Source organism: Piliocolobus tephrosceles, chromosome 5 (genome assembly GCF_002776525.5).
Source record: "Piliocolobus tephrosceles isolate RC106 chromosome 5, ASM277652v3, whole genome shotgun sequence".
In the NCBI taxonomy this organism is placed as follows: Eukaryota; Metazoa; Chordata; class Mammalia; order Primates; family Cercopithecidae; genus Piliocolobus; species Piliocolobus tephrosceles.
Genome location: NC_045438.1, coordinates 125,169,362 through 125,186,130, shown reverse-complemented (window position 1 = coordinate 125,186,130; position 16,769 = coordinate 125,169,362). Strand labels below are relative to the sequence as shown.

At 50.9% G+C, this 16,769-nt stretch overlaps 1 protein-coding gene across 2 annotated transcripts; it reads right to left on the bottom strand.

Moving 5' to 3' along the window:
- Positions 1–3,491: 3,491 nt before the first annotated feature.
- GTPBP2 (GTP binding protein 2) lies at positions 3,492–12,823 on the bottom strand. Of its 2 annotated transcripts, XM_023212895.3 has the most exons (12): positions 12,515–12,819; positions 10,537–10,563; positions 9,844–10,028; positions 9,377–9,485; positions 8,984–9,181; positions 8,511–8,685; positions 8,133–8,352; positions 7,553–7,688; positions 7,361–7,419; positions 5,629–5,800; positions 5,001–5,165; positions 3,492–4,788 (listed from the first exon to the last, which is right to left on the bottom strand). In XM_023212895.3, exons 1-12 carry the CDS (start codon positions 12,698–12,700, stop codon positions 4,612–4,614), a joined length of 1,809 nt encoding a protein of 602 aa, XP_023068663.1. In that variant the 5' UTR covers positions 12,701–12,819; the 3' UTR covers positions 3,492–4,611. The 2 variants fall into 2 exon arrangements, with proteins under 2 accessions (XP_023068663.1, XP_023068664.1); XM_023212896.3 differs by lacking the exons at positions 3,492–4,788; positions 5,001–5,165; positions 5,629–5,800 and adding an exon at positions 7,032–7,236 and having other exon boundaries at positions 12,515–12,823.
- Between the last annotated feature and the right edge of the window lie 3,946 nt (positions 12,824–16,769).

The window sequence follows — 16,769 nt, the reverse complement described above, 5'->3', positions numbered from 1 at the left end:
ACCCGTATCTACTAAAAATACAAAAATTAGCCGGGCGTGGTGGCAAGTGCCTGTAATCCCAGCTACTCGGGAGGCTGAGGCAGGAGAATCACTTGAACCTGGGAGGCAAAGGTTGCAGTGAGCCGAGATTGCCACTGCATTCCAGCCTGGGTGGCAGAGTAACTGTCTCAAAACAAACAAACAAACAAACAAAAAAACCACTAGATCATCTCTAGAACATTGCTACTCCCAAGTATGATTTGAGGAACAGCAGCCTCAGTATCACCAGGGAACTTGTTAGAAATAGTCTTAGCCTCACCACTACTCCCACTTAATTATAATCTATTAACAAGATTTCCCAGTGTGAGCCAGGCACCATGGCTCATTCCTGTAATCCCAGCACTTTGGGAGGCTCAAGCGGGCAGATCACGAGGTCAAGAGATTTAAGACCATCCTGGCCAACATGGTGAAACCCCGTCTCTACTAAAAATACAACTGGGCGTGCTGGTGTGCACCTGTAATCCCGGCTACTCGGGAGGCTGAGGCAGGAGAATTGCTTGAACCTGGGAAGTGGAGCTTGCAGTGAACCGAGATTGTGCCGCTGCACTCCAGCCTGGCGACAGAGCAAGACTGTGTCTCAAAAAAAAAAAAAAATCCCAATGTATATCTTAAAGTTTGAGAAATGCTGATCAAAAAGATCCTGATGACCAGGTGTGTAGAGGACATTTTCTTAAGCCCTTAAGTACAAATTTAAGAGTTAAGTACTTCAGCCATTAAGGTTACTGGCTTGTTCATCTTTCCCACTGGAGTATAAATATTTAGTTTAGGGTTTAAAATTTGTTATGTAGCTTTTTGCGCTTGTCCATGTTTATACTACTGTTTTTTTTTTTTTTTTTTTTTTTTTTTGAGATGGAGTCTCACTCTGTCACCAGGCTGGAATGCAGTAGCGCAATCTTGGCTCACTGCATCCTCCGCCTCCCGGGTTCAAGAGATTCTCCTTTCTCAGCTTCCTGAATAGCTGGGACTCCAGGCACGCACCATCAAGCCCAGCTAATTTTTGTATTTTTAGTAGAGACAGGGTTTCACCATGTTGGTCAGGCTGGTTTCGATCTCGACCTCATGATCCACCCACCTCTGCCTCCCAAAGTGCTGGGATTACAGGCATGAGCCACCATGACCGGCCTATAGTACTGTCTTCTTATTCTCCTTTCTTGTGTGTGAAAAGTCAGCTCTTTTGGTTTTTCTGTTATGATAGGGGAAACTTGAATTACACAGGGAACCCAACTGAAGATGAACTGAAGTAGGTGGTGCTGGGTGAAATGGGCCCAGAAAATGGTGTATACGTCCCTCCCATACGTATACCCAAACTTCTACTTTTTTTTTGAGACAGAGCCTTGCTCTGTCGCCCAGGCTGGAGTGCAGTGGCCGGATCTCAGCTCACTGCAAGCTCCGTCTCCCGGGTTTACGCCATTCTCCTGCCTCAGCCTCCCGAGTAGCTGGGACTACAGGCGCCCGCCACCTCCCCCGGCTAGTTTTTTGTATTTTTTAGTAGAGACGGGGTTTCACCGTGTTAGCCAGGATGGTTTCAATCTCCTGACCTCATGATCCGCCCGCCTCGGCCTCCCAAAGTGCTGGGATTACAGGCTTGAGCCACCGCGCTCGGCCACTTCTACTTTTTTTATGTGATGGAGTTTCCCTCTTGTCGCCCAGGCTGGAATGCAATGGCATAATTTCAGCTCACTGCAACCTCCGCCCCCCAGGTTCAAGCGATTATCCTGCATCGCTTGGGTAGCTGGGATTACAGGCATGCATCATTACACCTGGCTAATTTTTGTATTTTTAGTAGAGATGGGGTTTCGCCACGTTGGCCAGGCTGGTTTTGAACTCTTGATCTTAAGTGATCCACCTGCCTTGGCCTCCCAAAGTGCTGGGATTATAGGTGTGAGTTACCAGGCTGGCCTCAACTTCTTTTTATCTTATTTATAAATTAGGAGGGGGGGTTCTATATTTAGTTTGAAGAGATGAGGAAGATTTGAAAACCACTGGATCTACCAGGAATTTTTTTCTTCAAAAATATTTTCTGCTTTTATAATACTTGAATATCTAATAAAAGACAATATTTAGCCAGTCATGGCAGCTCACGCCTGTACACCTAACACTTTGGGAGGCTGAGGTGGGTGGACTACTGGAACCCTGGAGTTCAAGACCGGCCGAAGCAACATGGCAAAACAAGTCTTTACAAAAAATACAAAGACGGTGGTTTATGCCTGTAGTCCTAGCTACTCAGGAGGCTGAGATGGGAGGATCACCTGAATCTGGGAGTTCGAGGCTGCAATAAGCCATGATTGTGGCACTGCACTCTAGCCTGGGTGACAGTCTGAGACCCTGTCTCAAAAAAAAAAAAAAAAAAAAAAAAAAAACTACATCCACTGTATACATGGCCTTTTCCCCCTAACTAGATATGTACCTTCTTAAAGGCAAGGATTCTTCATAGTGCTTTGCCCATAATAGGCGCTGATATTCATTGGATGAATGTATATAGTGAAGAATTTTAGATCTGATTACCACAATTGGGACCATAAACATGTATAAACTCCTTGGGAGTCTGCCTTACATACTTTTTATCCCCCTAAATGTTTAATTAATGTTGCAGAGAGGCTCACTGGTTCCTGGAGATGTCTTATTACGTGCTGAAATGTGATTTTCTAAAATTTCCTTTATAATACAGGCAAAAGATAAGTAAACTGTAGACAAAGCTTTCATCTCTATCAGCAGCTATACAGAGGAAGTAAACAGCTTAGCCCCTAATACAGGAGGAATTTGTTCAACTACAGGCTCAGGCTTCTTGGTAGCAAGTTAAACCAGTTACATCTTATAAAACTGAGCCTGAGTGGTAGGGAAACTATCACTTTAATACTCTCGAGGCAGAATGCTGCATAGGACTTTGGGTCACATACTTCTTTTTCAGGGTCTCCTCAAAATGCAGTTTCCATTTACAGTTGACTTTTTGGCCCCTCTTTACCCATAAAATGTCAAAATCAAGTAGTCTGAACATGGAAACAGGAACAGGGACTAAGGTTTGGTCAGGTGGCCCTCATTGTTCCAAGAGTAATTTAGGCTATATAAACTTGAAAAGTATAGGACCAGATTACCTTTTGTCTCTGAATTCTACTCTAAGTAGCTGGCACTGTGTCTCTGAAAGGGCACAGAAGCGGGCTCCTTACTATTCTGACCATCATCAAGTGGCCAACTCTTCAAATACAGGGTAGCTATCTATTTCACGTGAAAGGTCTCAGTACTCTGCTCACTTGAACTACAGAAAACAGGCCACAATACTTGGTTACAACACTGGAACTCTGAACCTATGTGAAGAGAGAAAAAGAATGGTGAATGAGATACCAGCTGGGTTCTTTCCACATTCAGGGCTCAGCAATGTTGGGGTTTCACTTGTCTCTAATCCTGGAGAGGTATCTAGCCCTGGAAGGAAGCTGAGCCTGTAGCTAACGCATAAGCACACTGTATTCAATAAAACATTTTTATTCTGTACAATATATGTGTGTATTTAAATATATATACATATGTATATATATATATGCGCAGAGAAACCTCAGCCAACAAATCCCTGAGTCCATGGGAACCCAGGACACTAACAAAGGGAAAGGAGAGTCCATGCCTAAAGAGTAGGAAATACGGCAACATCTTTCCCTTTCCTCCTGGTTCCCTGCAACAGAGGGAAGGGAACAGTCACTACAGATTACTAAAACAAGAGGGTTTAGGTGGGGCAGGAAAAGTGGGCTGAGAGTGGTAGGATGGGGAACTCAGATGCCACCAGTCTGGGAAAGTAAAACATTTGATCCAGCACGAAAGCCAACATGACCACAGAGGAAAAGGACCAGACTGATGGGCATGCAGCTGGCCTTTGGTATATGCCAAGCCTTTGCTTGGTAGCCCCACGCCTGGGCCAGCACAACAAATAGCACCAGTGGGGCCTATGAGCCGGGAGGGGTGAGGGAGATAGGGACTGGGGAAATGGCCCTTGAGTGAAAGGGAGATAAAGCTGAGGAAGAGGCCTCAGGCCTCAGCACAGGGTGGGAACACTACCATTCACTGTCCCTGTGCCATTTCTTCAGACTCTGAGCCACCACCACCAGATGGCCAAGAGCAGATAACCTTTTGTCCACAGCCAGGTAGAGATGGGCAACTTACATGGCCTTGAGAAGAGGTATAGAAAAAGGAGTGCTTTTAAGGGCCACCCCGTTGTGACAACTCCTGAAGTGCAGAGACCACACCAGCAAAACATGCCCAGTCTTAGTAGTGGGGCCGAGGAATTGATGAGTGGATGTAGTCAGCTCCAGCAGACAGGCCACAGGGTTGCCAGGTTTGATGAGCCAACCAGGTGAGCACACAGCTTCTGAGCACTGCCCTGAATCCTGTCTTCTCCCTCAGGACTGCCCTTTCCTGGCCACACCAAGTTTGGCACCTCTCCAGAAAGTTGGCAGGGAGCAAGTGGCAGACAGCACCCCTCTCTCCCTAGCCTATTAACACACAGAGCCGCCAATGGCGGGGCAGCATGGCCGGAAGTCACCTTATATATTGTAGGGACAGCAATAGAACTGTCCCTGCCTGAAGGATTCAAAAGCCCATGTTGGCCTGGGCTTCTCCTGCAGTAATGGCTTGTACATCGGTGACATGGCCGATGCCCTTGGTGACACCCTCCCGGAACAGCAGTTTGGCGCCCACCTTCAGGTACTCTGGGTGTTTCAGGAAGCGGAAACGTACCACTGCCTTCTCGCCTGTCCGCAGTTTGTCCTGCAGCAGATAAGTGGTCACTCCCCTGGCCAATGCCTTCTGTCCCATTCTCTGCCAGCCGTGGCTCTCCACCCTCCAGAGGCCTATCAGGCCGCTACCCACCCTAAGTGGGGTTTTATTCCCATTGCGGGATCAAGGAGTTCTCTGCCAGTCTGGGGCAGGCCCCCCTCTTTTCTGACCTCTGGAGAAATGGAAGGCCAGGTCCCTCTCACCTTGGCATGGATCTTTTCCACCACTGCCGTCTGACGTACATTGCCCACGTGTACTGTCACCTGGAATCCTCGTCGGAAGGTGGTGGCATGGAACAGTAAGACTATCTCTGCCTCAAACACCGAGCAGATGGTAGGATTCATCTCCGGGCTCACCATCACCATGCCCTGGGGAGGAACAGACCCCAGGCCCAGAAGGGCAGCTCTAACATCAGACTCTCCCTCCCCAGCCAACCCATACCCTTTATAGCTCCTGAATTTCCTCTTCCTCTACACAACTCTAAACACAAAGACTTCAAAAACAATAATCAAAACTCTCAGAGGGAATGAGTCTTTACCCACCTCCTACGTCCTCTAGCCCATCTAACGCTTTGCATTTTTAGGGTCCTGAACACTAAAAATAGTGTTCACTAAAAATAGTGTAACATAGTGATTCATATTTCGTTATCTGCACTTCATGAGTATGCTAAGCTGTTTTTATAGTCTCTGTAACTAGAACAGAAGCTTCTTGGGTCAGAGAGTGTGTTTTCTCTGAGTTTCTCTGAAGCACCTTAGATAGGTGCTCATTCAGTAGCCAGTCTCCTAGGCACTTCTCTTAGTGTTCCCTCCCCAACCCATGCACCCACCTCACCTTGCGAAGCAGGGCACGGTCAAAGTCCCCAAGCGCCAATGTAGCAGCCTGACCAGCTCGCAGCACACGACAGGCAGAGCGGTTGCGCTGGATGCTGCATACTCTCAGTTCCAGGAAGCAGCCATCATCCGTGGGGCCCACCACCAGCTGGTCTCCCTCACGGCAAATCCCACTGCAGCCCAGAGGGCAGGTGGCACAGTGTCAGCCAAGGTCCCCATACCGACTTCTCTATTAGGATCACCCAGAGCATTCCTTCCCTTCTAGGGTTGAGTCCCTCAAGTGGGGAAGAAGAACCCTAAATTCTGACTTGGATATAGGGGGGAATCACTGCCAGAGTTCAGAATCAGAAAACTAATTTCAAAAAAGGCCAGCAGTGATGGTGGACAGAGAAGCACTTGCTGGTTTAACACTGAACACCTGGCCGGGCGCGGTGGCTCACGCCTCTAATCCCAGCACTTTGGGAGGCCGAGGCGGGCGGATCACAAGGTCAGGAGGTCCAGACCACGGTGAAACCCCGTCTCTACTAAAAATACAAAAAATTAGCCGGGCGTGGTGGCAGGCGCCTGTAGTCCCAGCTACTCAGGAGGCTGAGACAGGAGAATGGCGTGAACCCGGGAGGTGGAGCTTGCAGTGAGCCGAGATCACGCCACTGCACTCCAGCCTAGGCGACAGAGCCAGACTCCGTCTCAAAAAAAAAAATAAAAAATAAAAAAATAAAATAAAAAACACTGAACACCTAACCCCTGAAGGAGCAAGTTATCCCCTTGAGTTTCACTCTCTGCTTTGCAGTCTTAGGCCAGGCACAGTGGCTCACACTTGTAATCCCAGCACTTTGGGAGGCCGAGGCGGGTGGATCACTTGAGGTCAGGAGTTCAAGACCAGCCTGGCCAATGTGACGACCCCATCTCTACTAAAAATACAAAAATTAGCCGGGCATGGTGGCAGGCACCTGTAATCCCAGCTACTCGAGAGGCTGAGGCAGGAGAATTGCTGGAACCCAGCAGGCAGAGGTTGCAGTGAACTGAGATCACGCCACTGCACTCCACCCTGGGCAACAGAGCGAGACTGTCTCAAAAAAAAAGAAAAAGAAAAGAAAGCAGCCGGGCACGGTGGCTCAAGCCTGTAATCCCAGCACTTTGGGAGGCCGAGATGGGCGGATCACAAGGTCAGGAGATCAAGACCATCCTGGCTAACCCGGTGAAACCCCGTCTCTACTTAAAAATACAAAAAACTAGCCATACGAGGTGGCGGGTGCCTGTAGTCCCAGCTACTCGGAGGCTGAGGCAGGAGAAAGGCGTAAACCCGGGAGGAGGAGCTTGCAGTGAGCTGAGATCCGGCCACTGCACTCCAGCCTGGCGACAAAGCAAGACTCCGTCTCAAAAAAAAAAAAAAAAAAAAAGAAAAAGCAAAGAAGAGTCTTAAGTGACGTCTCTCATTTCCCTATGTGAGATGAAATCAGTTGAATACACTCTAGTTTTTTTCCTGGAGCCCAAAACCCACACTTCTCTGTCAGGGGCCTGGAGATTCCCAATAGGCAGCAATACTGTTTCTTCCCTCCAAAGCCAACAGACGACCATTCTCCAGCTCTTCTGATAGTGAAACCCTAATCTGCAAATAAGCATGTCCTTTAAATGGGTTCTGTTCAATTCCAGGGTCTCCTCCTTTGGGCCAGTATGTCTTTGAGTATATGGGTGAGGGCTGAGTGGGGAGGGTAGCAAGCAAGACAATTCACCTGGAAAGTGTCCCTCCAACAACAGTCCCCACCTCTGGTACTGTGTAGATTTCATCTACCTGAAGCCAAAGAAAACGCTATCAATGGCCTGCCAAGTAGGGCTGGTGGGTCCAAAATCTCTAAACAGACTCTGGGTTTGGTCTGAAGCAGCCCCTCCCTGTTTACCAGCCTATTCGCTGGGCAGTCACCTACCTGGAATTCCGTCAGCTGCTGCATGAGTTCCTCCTGCTCTTTGCTGTTGGTGAGTGGCGGCAGAATGTTCAGAAAGACTTTGAGGAGGTCCAGACTCTCTCCAGACACACTGGACAATGTGAAGATGGGGGTGACACTGTAGAGGGAGGCATAGAATGGACAGATGAAGACAGTCCAAACAGAAGGCAGAGGCCAGATCCCCATACATGGAAAGGTGAGCTTTGCTCTTGGCTGGGGACCCCTCTCTCCTGTCTGCAAATGGCTCAGAAACTCTGGGCCTTCTTGTGAGCCAGTCGAGCAATGTCACACAAGAAGCCCATCCCAGAGCCCAAGGGAAACAGCAAATGCCTGGTATAGCACTTCATCCCCATGGTCCCAGGCATCAGCAATGCTCCAGGTTGACTAGTAGGGAGGGTCAAGCCCTTTAGCAAGATGTCCCTCCACAATCCCAAGCTGAAACACCCACAGAACTAAGCCAGAACTGGTCTGGCCCTGGAAGAGTGGGATATCACGCTCCTGGGCCCTGGGATCTGTGGCAGCCTTCCTAGTGGATCAGGGCTTTACAGTAAGGTGGGCTTACTTGGGTGACTGAGCAAACTGCTGGGCAGCAGTGACGGCATCATCCTCAGAGGTGACTAGCATGGGGACCTTGTGGCAGCCAGGCTGCTTGAGGACCCGCTCCAACTGTCGTACTGTCCTCTCCACTGTGGTCTTGGCACACAGGTCGATCTTGCTGACCACGATGAAGAAGGGCACTTTCAAGGCCAGGGCCAGCCCCAGATGTTCCCTTGTGGTGCCAGCTGCCTCAGAAGGACAGCAAACAGCGGAAGAGAAGAGTGAGAATGCAGAAGGCAGGAGAGGGAAGAAGAGAAGCATTGGTGTGTCTCCAAGATTTGAGGCCCAGGGTAGGAGAGTCAGCACCCCCCTTCAGCCCTGTCCCTGCCCTAATGCCTCGTACCAATCCCAGTGTTGGCACTGACGAGGAGCAGGGCGCAGTCGGGGCAGTATGACGTGAGGCCAAAGATGGTGGTGTGTAGGTACTTATGGTGGCCTGCCAGGTCGATGAAGGTGATCATCTTGGAGCTGCTCTCACAGATCTCTTCTGCCGTCCGTGAGTCGCTGTAATTCACCACCTGGCCCAGGGCCCAGGGCTCTCAGTGCCCCCTGCCAGCCCTTCCAACCCCTTCAGAGTTGCCAGGACCTAAACCATTCCCTGGGTGACCCTGCCTCTTAATCCTGACCCCATTTTTTATTTAATTCAGTTCATTCCCCATTGATTTCCTAAGAGGGACAGCTTGTTCACAGTCCCCTCAGGGCATTCATCTATACTATTTCAAAAAGTCTCCACACTCTGCCCCCATCGTATGTCCTTCACTACTACCATCCCATCCTCAGAGTCTGGCCCCATTGGGTCCCACTGATCCCATGCACCTCTCCCTTGCTGTTAAAGCCCAGGATCTCGAAGCTGATGCTGGAGGTTCGGCCAGACTGAATCTCATGCAGGTGGCGGAAAAGGTTGAGCCGAGCCCGGCCCCGCCCATTGTCCAGCTCTCCCTGGGTCAGGACTCCAAGCAGAGTCGACTTCCCTGAGTCCACATTCCCCAGGACGGCCACACGGAGGTCTAGGAACTGTGGATGAATTGCCAGAGATAAGGACTCCAATCCCTCACCCCTCTCACTGAAGACTGGGTCAAGGGCAGTGACGTTCCCTAGGGAGCAAGTGATGAACTGGAAGCCCCCAGGATCCCAGGCCAGGAGTCAGCCTGCCACCACAGGGCCCTTCCACAGTGTGGACATGAGGGACAAGGATGGGTGTGTGCTCACCTGTTGGTTGTCAGGGACCTTTCGTACTAGCACCTCAGTGATCTTCCGGGGCATGTCGCTATCATAATCCACTTCTCGCTCTCGAAGAACGGTGATGTCTGCCCCAACCCTGTCACAGCAAGGCCACAGCTGCCATATCTCACTTGTCCTTCTATTCCAGGCTTGCTCTGGACCTACAGACTTCCTGCACCTCCCACAGAGCTCCCAATACCTTAGCGCACTTCCTACCACCCTCCAATTTATTCCTCATTCACAGTTCCCTTTAAAACAAATACACATATCTTAATTCAAGGATCTAAACAGCCTAGGTCCAGTAAGGAGGGGACCAAAACACTAACCCTCCCCACTTCAGCTCTTCGTCAAGAGAAGGAAAGTCCCACCTTTGCCCCTCAGGCCCTAGGTAACTGGGTATGCCTGGGTCCTCCCAAGTCAAGTAAAGGAGAACTGGTGGGGAAGGGAAATCATACTTCTCTGCCATCCGGTGCAGGGTCTTGAGTGAAGCTCGCATTTCCTCCTCAGCCAGCCCCACCAGCAGCCCATTGTCCTCTACCCCAATCTGGTAGACAGCCTCACCACGTCCCTCCTGGAGTCGCCACTTCATCTGTGTCACCAGGTGCTCAAAGCGGTACTGGGATGGATTCACCAGCTTCAACTTAGGGCAAGCGGGGTATCACGAGGTGAAATCAGAGGTGTTCCTCCCAAACCTACATGGTCCCCACCTGTTCTGCTGCAAGGACCAGGACTTTCCCTTTCCACTTAAACTCATACCTGATCCCCCTCCAACAGAACAAGGTACAGAGCCCTTAACCTGAACCATATCCTTAAACTGCTATAGACTATGAAGTTGGAAGGGTCTCAGAGAAATTATCCCATGCTGGTGGATCACCTGAGGTCAGGAGTTCGAGACCAGCCTGACCAACATGGAGAAACCTCATCTCTACTAAAAATACAAAATTAGCCGGGCGTGGTGGCGCATGCCTGTAATCCCAGCTACTCAGGAGGCTGAGGCAGGAGAATCTGAGATTGCGCCACTGCACTCCAGCCTGGGCAACAAGAGCAAAACTCCATCTCAAAAAATAGAAGGAAAGAAAAAAGAAATTATCCCACACTGGCAAGGACAACCTACCCCAGCCCCTGCTTTTCCCCAGCCTAGGACTCACTTTATATTCAATGTTTCCATCTTCAGCCTGAAAAGAAACAGTGAGCAGTTACCATACACTGTCCAGACCCAATCCCTACTTCCCCTCAACTCCCACTGGGTCCAGGTAGCTAACTTGAGAAAGCAGGAAGCCCCACTGGCACTTGCTCAGGCAAGTGCCTGTTAAAGGTCAGTGGCAGACAAGATGCTCTATTCAACCCCAGCATGGCCTCTATGAAGGGAAAGCCTATAAGGACACAAGGAGTCACCCATTTAAGACAGGAACAGAACCCTGAATCAATCCATTCTTTGATCACTAGCAGCACGTTCTTCCTAGATGCAAGATCATCCCTTCCTCCACACCTCCAGGGCCTCAAACCCGCTTTTCCCAGAAGTCTATGTCTCCTCTGTGCCCAGGCTATTAAAACCTTTCTTTGTCACTGGTCTAGGAAACACCATTTCCTCCCTGCCTGCCCCCTCAGCTGATGTCATCTAGAGTAAGAGGCTGCAAGAGGTTCTGGATCAGAGCCAAAGGGTGAGCTCAGCAATGGTCACTACAAGCCTGATGACCGAAATCTAGGTGAGAGAGGAGCAGAGCTCCAAAGATGGGGCTGAGAGGAATAGAAAAACTCAGAAAATGTAATGAAGTGGACAGACTTGCTATGGCCTTCACCTCCTGCCCCCTAACCTCAGTGGAGGTGAAATCCTGAATCCACTCCACAGTATCTTCTAGCTCCAGTGGGTAGCACAGCACAGAAGCATCCTGTTACCTGAGCCTTCCTCTCCCAGGTGCAAAGGGATATGGGATTTGCCTGTTTGGCCAGTCTGCATTTTTCTACCCCTCTCTCTGGGTATTTTATTTTTCCTCTTCCCTTCCTGTCATCATTTCATCCCTTTAAGGCTCTCTGGCTCCCAGGCCCTAACAGGTCTTCACTCATAATCTCCACCTCAAGGTGTGTTAAGGAGATTATTTTTTTCCCCATCAATAAAAACCTTCCAAAAACCTTTTAATCATTTTTCTGAGGATGGGTGGCTTCAAAAAATGTGGTGCAAAAATGAGAGTCTGGGGCCCAGATCAATGGTTCCCAAAGTGAGGTCCTGGGACCAGCAGCATTAGCATCACAGGGGAACTTGTAAGAAATGCAAATTCTCAGGCCCATCCTCACTGTAAGAAAGAATCAGAAATTCTAGGCTGGGCACGGTGGCTCATGCCTGCAATCCCAGCACTTTGGGGGGCCGAGGCAGGTGGATCACCTGAGGTCAGGAGTTTGAGACCAGCCTGGCTAACATGGTGAAACCCCATCTCTACTAAAAATACAAAAATTATCTGGGCGTGGCGGGCACCTGTAATCCTGGCTACTCGGGAGTCTGAGGCAGGAGAATCGCTTGAGAACCCGGGAGGCCGAGGTTGCAGTGAGCTGAGATAGCGCTACAGCACTCCAGCCTGGGCAACAGAGTGAGACTCCGTCTAACAAAAAAAAAAAAAAAAAAACATTGGCCGGGTGTTGGGGTCCAGCAATCCGAGAGATTCGATACATGCCAAGTTTGATAATCACTGGCTTAGGCTGTGTGTGAGGAACACACTGCTCTTTTCCCGGGTACTCCCCTTCTCCCTGTGGAACAAGTTTAGAAGAAGTGGTGGTTACTCTGCCTCTCGTCCCAGGATGCAGTCAGTCTCTCTTCCCCTATGGCGGCACACGCAGTTGGCTGGGGTGCTCTTCCTGGGATCCCCTTTCTATACTTCTCTCCTGGGGTAATCTAGATCAGAAGGGGGAGTCCTCCCTCTCCACTCTTCCTCCCTGAGATCCTGTCACCTGAGTCCAGTCTTTGCCCTTCCTCTCTGGGGTTCCGGGACCGGAAAGAGGGGTTCTCCTCCCGTGCCCCTCCTCTCTGGGGTCTCGACACCGGAAGGGGGGATTAATTCTCTGGGTCCCGCCTCCCTGGAGTCCTGGGCCGGAAAGAGTGGCTTCTTCCCGCCCCACCACTTCTCAAGTGCTCACCTCGGGGGGCAGGTACGGGGGGTTGTTGGCTTTGCCCCCTCTGTTCCTTCCGTTCTTCTTCTTTCCCTTTGGGCCCCCGCAGCCGCTGGTGCTGCCGGCCCCCCTAGCCTTGAGAGTTCCGCCCACGGCCGGGCCCCCTCCCGGCCGGCAGCAGCCGCCGAACAGCTCCGATACCCGCGAGTCCATCCGCCGCTGCCGCCAGCCCCCCGCCCGGCCCCTCCCGCGGCCGCAGCCGCCGCCGTCGCCGTCGCCGCCGCCCTTACTGCCACTGCCGTGTCCGGCCGGCCCGAGCAGAGTGGGGTGGGGCTCTGCAAAAGCTACGCCCCCCGCCTCCTTGGCCTGCGGGTCGCGTCAGAAACAGCCGCGGGGCACCACGGGATATAGAGTCCCCCGGCCTGGGAATTCGCTCAAAATGATACGCCGCCGCCCTACAACTCCCAGGAGGCATCGCGGCGCAAGTGGCCGCGGGAGTCGTCGGAGGCGTGGGGAAGGAGCGCGCCTTGGCGCGCAAAGGCCTAAGGGAGCTGTAGTCTGGATTGCAGTCCCCGCGCTGTGGTCTTTTTCTAGGGCTTGGGGGCAGTTTAGAACCTCGCAGCCTGGGTGGCGAGGACACCAGCGTCGAAGAGCTTACATCAGAATCGACCCTTGTGGGCGCTCCGGGATTTGGCCCTTTAGGCGCGGATCCTAGACAACAGGTTTTGGACCTCGAGAGCCGCAGAACTGAGGCTACTGGTCCCGCCACCCTGCTGGCTCCGCCTCTGCCTCAGTTTCTTCCCCAATGGCCCGCGTGCCGCTGGGGTGAATCAGGGCTAACGCTAGGGCGGAGGCGGATGGTGATTAGCCAAATTACGGCTGTTATTGTTGCGATGACTATGCTACCTTTACCTAGTAGTCACTGCTTTATTACCAGGCTGGCACTATCCAGGGGCTGGTTTTAACAGCCGGAGGCATCGCGGTGGCTGCCACACGAGACCCGAACCCGTAAACCGGCTTGCTGCCCGAAGGCTGCAAGCATACTCAAAGCGAGTATTCCTCCTCCCCTTTGTTTTGAAGCAGAACCAATCGGGAAGAACCTAGTTTGGTTTTAAACAGACAAGACTGTAGGAGGGGCCTGGCCCCTACTTCGGGCGGGGCTGGGGCTCGGGTTGCACCAACCACCAAGAGGGCGGGGCAGTGGCCGGGAATAGAAACTTGGCCTAGGGCCACAGGGGATTGTTGGCTTTTGACTTGCGAAGCAATCTCCTGTTGTTCAGTGCTGTTGCACTCTACGGAGTACACACATTCAGCGACATAAGCCAGTGCACAGAACACCAGAAAGGCAGGGCGGAAAAGCAGTTACGTTGCTGAGCTGCGAGTCAGGACGCTAGGGCTCAATTCACAGCCGCATGGCTGTCTCATGACTCACACCGCTCACAGTGTGTTCTCTTCTCCCCTCTTCTGGAACTGCGAGGTGCTCATACACGGTCAAGAAATTAAACAGCCGGGCGCGGTGGCTCAAACCTGTAATCCCAGCACTTTGGGAGGCCGAGACGGGCGGATCACGAGGTCAGGAGATCGAGACTATCCTGGCTAACACGGTGAAACCCCGTCTCTACTAAAAAATACCAAAAACTAGCCGGGCGAGGTGGCGGCGCCTGTAGTCCCAGCTACTCGGGAGGCTGAGGCAGGAGAATGGCGTAAACCCGGCAGGCGGAGCTTGCAGTGAGCTGAGATCCGGCCACTGCACTCCAGCCTGGGCGACAGAGCCAGACTCCGTCTCAAAAAGAAAATAAAAGAAATTAAACAACTCAGCCGGGTGCGGTGGCTCATGCCTGTAAATCCCAGCACTTTGGGAGGCCAAGGTGGGCGGATCACCTGAAGTCAGGTGTTCGAGACTAGCCTGGCTAACATGGTGAAACCCCGTCTCTACTAAAAATACAAAAATTAGCAGGGTGTGGTGGCGCATGCCTGTAATCCCAGCTGCTCCGGAGGCTGAGACAGGAGAATCGCTTGAATCCGGGAGGCGGAGGTTGCAGTGAGCCGAGATCAGGCCATTGCACTCCAGCCTAGGCAACAGAGCAAGACTCCAACTAAAAAAAAAAAAAAAATGAGCCTGGCATGGTGGTGCACATCTGTGGTCCCAGCTGCTCAGGAGACTAAGGCAGGAGAATCGCTTGAACCTGGGAAGTAGAGGTTATAGTGAACCAAGATCACGCCACTGCACTCCAACCTGGGTGACAGAATGAGACTTTGTCTCAAAAAAAAAAAAAAAGAAAAGAAAAAAATTAAGCAACTCTTCTCTCTAGACTTCAGTTGTCCTTGGAAAACTAGAAGCAGCAACAATGACTTACCTCTGGTGATCCCTGCGGGAGTTCAGACTTGGTAGAGTCCATGGCTTCTTCCCAGGGCCACAAGGAGGGAGGCAGGTCTACTGATCATGCTGTTCACATAGCATAATTTTCCAAAGCAGTGACAGCAGAAAGACCAAAACCTACAAAAGGGCCTAGCTGACCCTAGGCCAATTATGTGGGTCTTCAGTGGTTGAAAGCACATGTGACGTTTCTTAGTCCTGTGCCACTGAAGGAAAGGTTATGCTGTAGAGGTCTAGCCAGGGGTACAGGCCTACTAGGGAAACTGTGGTTTAGAGACAGAGACTAGAGAACTCAGTGAGAGATCTCAAGAAGGATGGGAATTGGAAGGAAGAGATAAGACCATTCTCCCAACATTCTCACCATGACCAGCCCTGGGCCCTCTTGATAACCAGGGTCTGCTGCAGTTGTCTGATAACATGTGTCCCTTCATATACATGGATTTTTAAATTTTTATTTATTTATTTATTTATTGAGACAAGGTCTCCCTCTGTCACTCAGGCTGGAGTGCAGTGGTGTGATCACAGCTCATTGCAGCCTCAACCTCCTCTGCTCAAGCAGACCCTCCCACCTCAACCTCTGGAGTAGCTGGAACTACAGGTGTGAGCCACCACGCCTTAGCTAATTTTTGTTTTTATTGTTTGTGGCGATGGGGTTCCCCCATGTTTCCTAGGCTGGTCTTGAACTCCTAGGCTCAAGCAATCCTCTTGTCTTGGCCTCCCAAAGTGCTAGAATTACAGGCATGAGTCCCACACCTGACCCAGTATTTTATTTTATTTATTTATTTAAAGACAGAGTTTCACTCTTGTTGCCCAGGCTGGAGTACAGGTGCGATCTTGGCTCACAGCAACTTCTGCCTCCCGGGTTCAAGCGATTCTCCTATCTCAGCCTCCCGAGTAGCTGGGATTACAGGTATGTGCCACCACACCCGGCTAATTTTGTATTTTTAGTAGAGACGGGGGTTTCTCCGTGTTGGTCAGGCTGGACTCGAACTCCTGACCTCAGTTGATCCGCCTGCCTCAGCCTCCCAAAGTGCTGTGATTACAGGTGTGAGCCACCGCGTGCCTGGCCCTATTTATTTTTTAAGGGTGGCGAGGAGGAGGAAGAGACAATGATTGATTGATTGATTTCTTTCTTTCTTTTTTTTTTTTGAAGTAGGCTCTCCTTCTGTCACCCAGGCTGGAGTGCAATGGCACAATCTTGACTCACTGCAACCTCCATCGCCCGAGAGCAGTTTTTCCACTTCAGCCCCCCAAGTAGCTGGGACTACAGGGGCGTTCACGATGCCTGGCTAAGTTTTGTATTTTTTGTAAAGAAGGGGTTTGCCATGTTGCTCAGGCTGGTCTTGAACTCCTGGACTCAAGCAGTTCTCCCATCTCAGCCTCCCAAAAGTGCTGGGATTACAGGCGTGAGCCACCATGCCCAGCCAGACCCAGTATTTTAATCATTGTCCTTTTATAGTATGTTTTGACCTCTGGTCCCTGCTTCCTGAAAGGTCCCAAGAAAAGGTCCCTTTTCTTGGCCTCCATGACCTGACACTTGTCTTTTTTTTTTTTTTTTTTTTTTAAATAAAGACTCCATCTCTACTAAAAATACAAAATATTAGCCAGGTGTGGTGGTGGGCACCTGTAATCCCAGCTGCTTGGGAGGCTGAGGCAGGAGAATTGCGTGAACCCCGGGGGCAGAGGTTGCAGTGAGCCAAGATCATGCCATTGCACTCCAGCCTGGGCAACAAGAGCGAAACTCCATCTAAAAACAGACAACAACAAAAAAACTTTTGGACTCAATCAGTCCCTCCACCCTCAAGCAATTCTCCCATCTTGGCCTCCCAGAATGCTGAGATTATAGTCGTGAGCTACTATGCCCAGCCAGACCCAGTATTTTAATCACTGTACTTTTTTTTTTTT

Coding starts and splice junctions, on each gene's coding strand:
- GTPBP2 (XM_023212895.3), bottom strand. CDS start 12,700: ATGGACTCGCGGGTATCGGAGCTGTTCGGCGGCTGCTGCCGGCCGGGA. Junction 7,689..8,132: donor CAGTTTGCTCAGTCACCCAA/GTAAGCCCACCT, acceptor CTCCCTCTACAG/TGTCACCCCCATCTTCACAT. Junction 5,166..5,628: donor ACCGTGCCCTGCTTCGCAAG/GTGAGGTGGGTG, acceptor GTTCCTCCCCAG/GGCATGGTGATGGTGAGCCC.